Consider the following 9,164-nt stretch of genomic DNA (forward strand, 5'->3'; position numbering starts at 1 on the left):
ATCCAAAATCTATCAGATTCTTTCTCTTAAAAAGTTATATTTAATGAAAACATTATATTTAGATAAAAGGTATCGAAATATAGTTTCAGAAGGAGAAAAATTCATGTAAATCTTATCTATATTTAGTGAGATATTCTCATTGGAGTCAACAAAGGTCAAACTACAAAAAGAAGAGAATCAAAAGGTTATAAAAGATTCAATAAAAAATATTTTTATGTCAAATTAGATATCAAATTAAAGCTCTTTGAGTCTAGTTTTTGAAAAACAAATCGTTTGTGATTATAAGCTATATTTTTCAGAGATAGTGATATCAGAAGTACCAAAGGTAAGTTCTTCCAAAAATCTCTCATTTCCCCCCTGTTTTCTTTTCTTTTATCTCTCTAGGCATTAATGTGTATGAGTTTCATTTTCTCCTTAAATCCGAGTTTTTAAGCTAAATTTGTCTCCAGGCATTGACAATAAAGATGAGGGCATGGGAAGGTCGTACTCCCACATAAGGCTCTTCTCCCCTTTACTCCTTAATAGACATGAATGGAGGGGCACTTTTTATAAAAAAAAATTATATATATATTTTATATAATTTTAATAACATTATTTATTTATTTTATTATTATCACCAACTTAGATGCCTTTTGCACTAAAATTTGATTATACTTGAAAAATATGATTACTAAATGGCTACATAAGAAAATACAACATCGAAGAGAAAGAGTGGTTGCAGTATTTCTGGTTTAGGAAAAGTAATCGGATCTGAACCACAATCCAAATCTAAATCTAGATCCGAGACCGAATCCAACTCTAGAACCGGATCTAGATCCGGACCAGAATCCAGCATCCAGACCAAAATCTGGGTCTGGACCAGAATCTAGGTCAGGATTCAGATCCAGATTTACGTTCGGCCAAAACAGCATAGCAAGCAAAGAAAAGAAAAATAAATAAATACAGAAAAAAATACAGCAAAATTTAAATTAACCCCACGTGCCGAAATGCATCATGCCATTGTAATTAAATTCTTAATGAGTATTTTTCATCATAACAAAGAAATTGGAGATAATGTTAGAGCGAGGTCGCAAGATCCCTGCCCTAATTTTGACAATAACAAACCTAAATGGTTTAACCATGCAATATTAGTTTATTTTTTTTGTAACAAAAAAGGAAAAATCGATAATTTGGATAAAAGGAATCGATCACATACACAAGAACCTACCACTTCAGAAGGAAAAATGAAAAACTTGGAAGTATAAAATCTAAACAGAGTCGGTTGCATACAAAGGAGATGACTATTTAAATAGGGGTCAACTACTAGAAATAAGAACTCTCACTGCAAAATATAAAGGAGTCGACCACTTCAATAAGAACTGAAGGCAAAAAAATGTTGACTACTAGAAATAGTAAATTTTGATTACTTTTTTTTTAATCGAGCAAGTTCTTAGTATAAAATGCAAGGAGTTGACCACATCTAGTAAATTCAATTTGTCTTTCTTTCAAGCCCATATTTGAGAGTTGTAGGTCTCCGAAATTTATAAGTGGCTTACCATTGTGTTCAACAGTAAAAATTAGATTTAATGCATATTTTTTCAAAATGATTGGACTTAGATTGACCTATTTTTGTCAAATGACTAGCCATATCGACTATTTTTTTTTCTTAAACATTTGAGAGCTTTCTATTTAACCAAAATTCACCCCAAACTGGAAGCCTCCTAACCTCTCACACTCGATTCAGAGAATTTGTGTCATCTCCAAAACTCAAAAGAAAGTCAAGATTCAGAGAATTTGTGTCATCTCCAAAACTCAAAAGAAAGTCAAGTTTGATAGTTTCCTTCGTCGACCTAAGAATTTCATTACTTGTTCCAAATCTTGATTGAATAGATAGTTAGTTTTTGTTAAATGTGTGGCCAATTGATTAAAAAACCATCTTTGATTCAACATTATATTTGATCAACTTCCATACAAAACCAGTTTTGCAACCTTGATAGATTCACCATAGGATTAGGTGTAATATTTTGTACTTGATTTATCATAATATTTGCTTATTAAGAGCCATTATTGAGCTACATTGGATTCTTTCCGTTGCTTTTCAAATATTTCTATTGAAATTTTTCTTTAAATAATCGTTTAGACTCTCGCCTGTAATTTTTCCTTTGCGTTGCTACAGTCACCACAGTACCAAACCTCCCTCATCAATTCAAATACTCGGTGCCAATAAGCAACATTATCAGATCTCAAACGTTAGTACACAGAAGAATGAAAGTTTTTTAACCCATCTTTCTTTCCTTTTCCTGAGAATAAGAGAGCATGTTTCGAGCTAACCAGAGATCTGCTCCGGCAAAACTGTTTCGCCCCTGACGAAAAAATTTTCATTCTACTCTACTTACATTCGGTATTCATAGAACAAATGTTATGAGAAGGAATACCAAGGTGGGAAAGCAGGAAAACAAATTTGAAGCTTTAGAAGGCAGCGTATCCGACGGTCCCAGTGGAGAGAACCCGCCACCGCTGCCGCCACCTCCAACGCCACCACCACCACCGATAATGGTCCCACCTCCGATAACAGGGCTACCGCCGCCGCCAATAGGAGTAGTACCGGGTGTGTTTGGAATATTTGTTCCGGGACCGGTGCCGGTCCCTGTGCCTGAGCCTCCTGCAGTGCTGCAAACAGAACGTGGCAAGAACTACCAATATCATGATTTTAACCAGAAGCATGGGGGCATGAAGAATTTATAATATTTTTGTATGGATTGATTATCATCCGTATGATAAAGAGGTGAGGGAAAAGAAAAAAAAGAAACCGGAGTCTTCTTTTTTTTCCAGAAATAAAGGCTCAATCTTTGAACCTTCCAGCTCAAGGATGCTTTCGGTAGCAGCCGCAGAAGCAGCCTCAATATTCGCTTGTTATTCCTGAAAAAAAACTGAGTACCTCTTTCCATCTCAACAACTGGATCTCTGATGATCACCATTATTCCTACTAACCATACTGGATAATATAACCACTGAAATACGAAACCCTTCTCTCTCAAACGATTCTTTTTACATAAAAGTATTACAGGAAATTTAAAGTTTTAAACAGTTATTGCTTTCTAAAAAAAAAATCACCAAACTTAAGATCGCCATATTTTATGTGGAGCCAAGATAAAAATCAAGCATATCAATAAACTATAACTTTCTCTACTACGAAAACAACAGAAGAACAAGAATGCAGTAAGGACGCGCAGATCGAACCTTATGGAACAAAAGCATAAGAAACCGACAGCTAGAAAAAAATAAAATGGAGAACAGATTAGTCTTTCTTTGAGAATGGCAATTTTCCAGTTCATGATTTTTGGGGAGGAGAGGAATGTAGTTACCACGCAGAGGATACGGGAAAAAAAATTAAAATGCTTCCAATCCCGCAAAAGGAAACAATGGTGATATCGGAAAGAATGGATTTTTTTTTTGGGTTTAATCCCATAGGAGGAAACAGCATGCATTAGAAGTTGAAAATGGTAAAAAAAATAAAGGAAAAAGAAAAGAAAACGAAACCATTTCGAGCTTCAAGATGCTGGCTTTAGCGCAAAAGCGGCCGGGTAAGAAGCATTGATTTATTGGGTTGATACAAATACAAAGAAAAGAAAAAACAGGGAAAATGAAAATAGATAGACATGTCATTGCAGCTGCATGAATGCAAAAGAAAGAAGCCGTTAGAAATTCGATTTAGAGAAGAGGAAGAAGAGAATAGAAGGCATTTATGGCTCAAATTCAGAATAAGAGAAAGTACATACCCAGGAGAAGATGGATACACGCAAGATCCATAACCTGCATTAGAAGGGGGAAATCCAAAACTTTCAATGCAAAAGCAAGAACCCAGAAACACAAGAATAAAAGAGAGCCAACAGATGAGCAGAAACGATCCCTTCTCAACAGCCCTGAAAGAAAAAGAACAAACGCTTCATCTTACTTGGGTCACTCATTGCGACCACACCGGTCCCAGCAAAGTCACAGGAACCCGGTGCCATGACCTTCCTCTGGTAGTAGCTGTTGAAAGCATACGAGGCGTGGGCTAGCAGGGTGTTGGGGAGATAGCACAAGCCAGTGGACTGAATGGGAGCGCAGTCAGCACCGGTGCTACAGGCGTAATCGAGGGCCATCTGCAGCACCTGCTCACTGATGTTGCTGCGGGCAATACACCAGTAGGCGCGGGCTCCTCCGGCCAGCTGCCCCACCACCATTATCACCAACAGAACCGCCCAGGATTGGAAGAGGGTACCAACTCCGAAAGAGGAACTGGCAGCCATGGCGGAGTAGAATAGAGCAACAAGTACTCCAAGCAAGAGGAAAGAGGAAAAGAGAAAAAGGAAAGCTAGAGAGAGAAGACTCGGAGCCGCTTTATTTTGAGTTTTCTCAGCCTTTTTCGTTTTTGAGAGAAGGGACGAGAGCAGTCCGCAGAGCAGGGGCGCCTCGGCAGTCGAGAGTAGGGAATTCGGATACGCCACACGTACACGTGAAACGAAACACGTTACACGAGCTATGCCGTTTCGTAACACTTTGGCTGTGCCGGCTCTGTGGCTAACACGTAGGAAGGGTGGGTGGGTGGGTGAGTGAGCCGGTCAATTTTCTCCACTTCTCGACCGCTTTGCTCTACCCAAACCCTCTTTTTTCTCACACGTGTTCATTCTAGTTGTGATTTCCTCCCTCTCAGACCCAACTCTAAAAACATCATTTTTGGAATTTTGATGTACAAAAGTAATTTTTTATTTATTTTTAAAAATTCATGAAATATTATAATTGGATCGAATAAAAGAGTTTTTTTGCCTACGAATACTTATACGAGTGAATCGAGAATTGATGAGACGATCAAATGGGTAATTTTGATGTAAACACGAGTATTTTGGTAATTCTAATTTAAAATTTTAAAATATATAATTGGACTATAGGAATTATTTGTTGGCCTAGGTTGACCATCATCCATATTTTGATGATAACAAAACTCAACCACATTTGTGTTAATATTTACAAATTTGGTATTTCAGATGTAGGATTTCAAGAAACACAAGATCAAGTACCTCAAGAACTTTAGTAATGTAAGTGGACAATCGTCAAACGTCTATTCTAAGGTACATAAGAGTATTGGAGTTTTAGAACATAAAGAACCATGTTTAAATGATGCATATAATTGTTTTTAAGTTTCCATACGTAAAGCTCAAAATTACACTCTCACATAAGGTATGATTGATCACCCTACTTGAGTATGATCAATCATACATAATACAATGTCGTAGAGCTTATAAAACATAATCGATTATGCATAATGCGATTAGTTGAGCCTATAAAACATGATTAATCATAATTTATTGCATGATTGATAATACAAAACTCTGTATTGCCAGAACTATCAAGCATAATCGATCAATCGAATTGGGTTGCTCGATCAATGAATTTTTTGAAAGGTTAAAAACTCGTTGATTGATCAACAAGTTTGAGAACCAAAGAACTATAGTTGTTACACATGATTGATTGATCATACATTTTTAGTCATCGGCCGACACCTTTTGCGACTTTCTTAAAACAACTAAAAATGATTATTTTGCATAGGAAACTTATAGATACCACTCCAAACTCGTTAAGAACAGTAATGTGAGCATTTATTGGTAATTTACAACATTCAATAACCACTTATGTTTGAAAATCATTCACAAACCTATTTTGAGAGAAATAGATGTTAGTCTTGGTAGTTTCTCAAGAAAGGGGATAAATTGAGTTTTTAAAAATTGAAACTTAAGTGTGAAATAATTTAAGTAAATGAAAAATACAAGTAAAAAGACAAAAATTCACACATACAAATGACACCAAATGTTTTGTTATTGATATTCCCTTATTGGTATTCACCGTCCAAAACCCGTGCTAGAGAAATTCCACTAATATAGTTTTATTAGCTAGAAATTTCAAGAAAGAGATTTTGACTCTCTCTCAAGCCACATGTATGCTTAAATTCACGATTACAATAGAATCTCCCATGAGATTAGCTAGATTCTAGCTCTAGCAAGTCTTTCTGCCTAGATTTCACAAGGTTCTACATAAATTTATTAAGAAACTAAAAAATTACAAAATAAGAAAGAATTAAAAACTCTTTGTAATTGAGGAGAGACAACCTTCTCCTTGAAATGTCCAAGCTTCTAGCCTTTGATGCAGAGTGGTGATGATTACGAGTTTGACTATATGAATGCAAGGAGTGGAATTTGAGAAAGGATGAAATGGTTTTGCAAAATAAACCATTCTTTCTCAAAATATGACTTAGGAAGGAATTTCAAGTACTTGAGAGTAAAATATAGTAGGTATGCCAATAAAAGCTCGTTAACTTCTCAAAAGGACATTCAATAGGGTTTTTATAAGTTTTCCAAGCCAAATTTGCTGTTTGTTGCCCATTTGCAAAAAAAAAACTAACTTTACACTGATCAATCAGTGTAAAGTATTGATCGATTAATCGTGTGTAACAATAATATTTTTTTATAGAAAATGACATAGTGATTGATGGTATGATCAATCAATATCCTTCTGTTGGGTTTGATAATTCTAGTTGATTGATCGATGTACATAGAATGATCGATCAGCCAGAATTTCCTATTGGCAATGCATAATAAATATGATCGATCAATGACTTTGCTATGAAATCTCCTATTAGCAATGGGAGAGGAGATATCATTGGGCAGCTCATCATGTAATATAGGTTGATGTGGTGGAATAAAAGGTCTTGGCATCCCTATCAAGGGTTTAAAACTAGGTGGAGAAGAACATTCAAAAAGAACATAATAGTTCGTGCAACCTCAACAAGATGCCCTTCTTTTGACATAGAGATTGAAACTTAAAATAGAAATACTCATGGGCATTATTGGACTTGAAAATCTGATTTTTTTTTTCTTGTTAAATTGATTCTCAACCATAGAAATAATTCAAAGATAGAAAAAACTTTTGACCTATCCTTCATAAAGAAATCCAAGTTACCCGTGAATAGTCATGCATAAAAATATAAAAAATACTTCGATTGTGAAATATTTGATACATTAATTGGTCTCTAAAGATCACAATGAACTAAAGAAAATGAATTGGAAGTTATTTTATCTTGCCTTGAAAGAAACACAGACTTGTGATGCTTCCTAAACTCACAAAACTCACAACATGATTGAGAAATAGATTTAAGGGAGGGAACCAAAGTTTGTAAATTTGTCAAAGAGGGATGACCAAGCCTATTATACCATTGTTTTGCATATGAATTTATTGTTGCTACAACTATTAGAATTGAAAAATCTAGGTAGTAAAGACCTCCTCTCTCATGGTTGAGTTTTTTTTGTTAATTGACTAACTGACGTAAGACTCAATGCAAACTGTGGAACAAAAGGGATAAAGAGGAGGATAAATGAGATGTACGAGTACCTTGAATTTTGGTCTAGGCCCCATATGCAATAGATGCAAACTTGTCTGTAACACAAGGAGATGAGGAGGCTAAGTTACCAATTTTGCCAGTGAGGTGTTCAAAGGTTCTAGAGTTAATGATCCAAGGTGAAGAACTTGAACCTGAAGCAAGGGAATATGTACCTATTGTAACAATTTTGGTTGTAGGTGTACTTGAGGGAGTGGACATTAAAGTCTTGAATTTCTTTAGGAAACCATAGACTTCCTCTATGATAGTCACTCGCCCTTTAGAAGGGCTTGAAGTACCTTTACTTGTGTTTGTGGTTGATGATGAGTCTTGACTAGCCTTGTAAACACTTGGTTTTCCATGTAAGTTCAAACACTTCTCAACTATATGGTTATTTAGGCCACAAAAAGTGCCCCACTTTCTGTTGGGGCTACAATTTGAGGTAGAGGTGGTTTTCCAAGTAAGTTCCAACACTTCTCAACTATATGGTTTTTTAGGCCGCAAAAAGTGCACTTTCTATTGGGACTAGAATTTGAGGTAGAGATTGAATCACTACTTCCTTGGCCTCTACCACCAAAGTGATCTTCTCTTCCTCTTTCACTACCATAGTTTCCATTCACCCTACCTTGGGAGAACATGGTTGAGTTCTCTAACTAATCTGACTGAAAGATAGCCTCTATGTTTGGAATCTTGGGTATTATAGTACAAACATCATCAAAAGGTCTTACCGAGGAGTTAAGTACCTAAGTCTTTGCAACTTCGAGATATGGCTTTAAGTTGGTAAGGCGTATGGTAGAGATCAATGTTTCCCTTTGTCTTTCTTGGGTGGCAATGTTAATTGAATATGCTTGTGCAATATTTCCACTTTTGCAAAAATTATAGCAAAGTGCCCGCATATATTGCCATCTTGCTTTGTCTTACACGTCTTTGGAAAATATTATAAATATTTTGAAGACTGTTAGGAGTAGAATATAACTTAAAATAAGTCTCCTATATATCTCTGGTTGTATGCAGATGAACAAAATCATTAGCAACTGGCTCATCCATACTATTTATTTAAAGAGAAAAAGGGCTAGAGAAAGAGAAGGCAAGAGCAGATGATTTAGGGTTGAAACAAGGAGAGCTCGAGTATGAGCCTCCCCTCTCCAAGATGTCTTATTTATAACTAAGGGTGGAAACCCTAATACACGGTAAAGATGAAAAGAACTTAAAACACTTAATCATTATAATGTATGTCATTTTATCCTTTAATTACAAGAAGTACCATTGGAGCTTTTTCAACACACAATACTCTTTGTAAATAAAAATTATTTACCTGCCCTTACTTGCTAATTTTCCACATGCCACTGTTAGTGTTGATTAAGTGACTTTAGTAATAGAGGTATGTATATAATTTGAACAGTTTAAAGGGCACATAAACAATAATTTAAATCCTAGAAACATAACTATATAATTCATTATTGAAAATAAAAAAAATCGTTATATAATGTCTGAGAATAACTTTACATGATAATTCAATTATGGTTGTGTTTATAAGGATACCATAACAGGCATCTCGCCCTAATTGTTTGGTTACTTAAATAAGTTGAAGATATCCATCATTCCTCTTGGAACTTCTAAGAAAGATGGCTTCTACGATTTTCTAGGTTTACATTATTGAAACTTGTAGAGAAGATATTGTTACATTCATATTATGGGTGCCAAAGGCATTTTATCAATGTCGCAAGGAAATATTCCCATATTTATCTCGACTCCACAAATTGTGATATTCATA

General features: G+C 35.4%; 1 protein-coding gene across 1 annotated transcript; it reads right to left on the minus strand.

Moving 5' to 3' along the window:
• Window positions 1-2,265: 2,265 nt before the first annotated feature.
• Window positions 2,266-4,316, minus strand: LOC137962452 (PLASMODESMATA CALLOSE-BINDING PROTEIN 3-like). The gene is made up of 3 exons (XM_068809325.1): window positions 3,935-4,316; window positions 3,759-3,792; window positions 2,266-2,649 (listed from the first exon to the last, which is right to left on the minus strand). The coding sequence occupies exons 1-3, from the start codon at window positions 4,269-4,271 to the stop codon at window positions 2,385-2,387; spliced, it is 636 nt and encodes a 211-aa protein (XP_068665426.1). The 5' UTR covers window positions 4,272-4,316; the 3' UTR covers window positions 2,266-2,384.
• Window positions 4,317-9,164: the final 4,848 nt, after the last annotated feature.

The sequence above is a fragment of the Aristolochia californica genome, unplaced genomic scaffold (assembly GCF_029961685.1).
Source record: "Aristolochia californica isolate CCGP_79_NKW_82.1479 unplaced genomic scaffold, dmAriCali1.0.hap1 SCAF_1, whole genome shotgun sequence".
Lineage (NCBI taxonomy): Eukaryota > Viridiplantae > Streptophyta > Magnoliopsida > Piperales > Aristolochiaceae > Aristolochia > Aristolochia californica.

Bases quoted from the DNA above. Each gene is read 5' to 3' on its own strand.
- LOC137962452 (XM_068809325.1), bottom strand. From the start codon at position 4,271: ATGGCTGCCAGTTCCTCTTTCGGAGTTGGTACCCTCTTCCAATCCTGG. The intron at 3,793-3,934 runs GTAAGATGAAGC...CTTCTAATGCAG, and splicing joins GGTCGCAATGAGTGACCCAA to GTTATGGATCTTGCGTGTAT. The intron at 2,650-3,758 runs GTATGTACTTTC...TTCTGTTTGCAG, and splicing joins GTGTATCCATCTTCTCCTGG to CACTGCAGGAGGCTCAGGCA.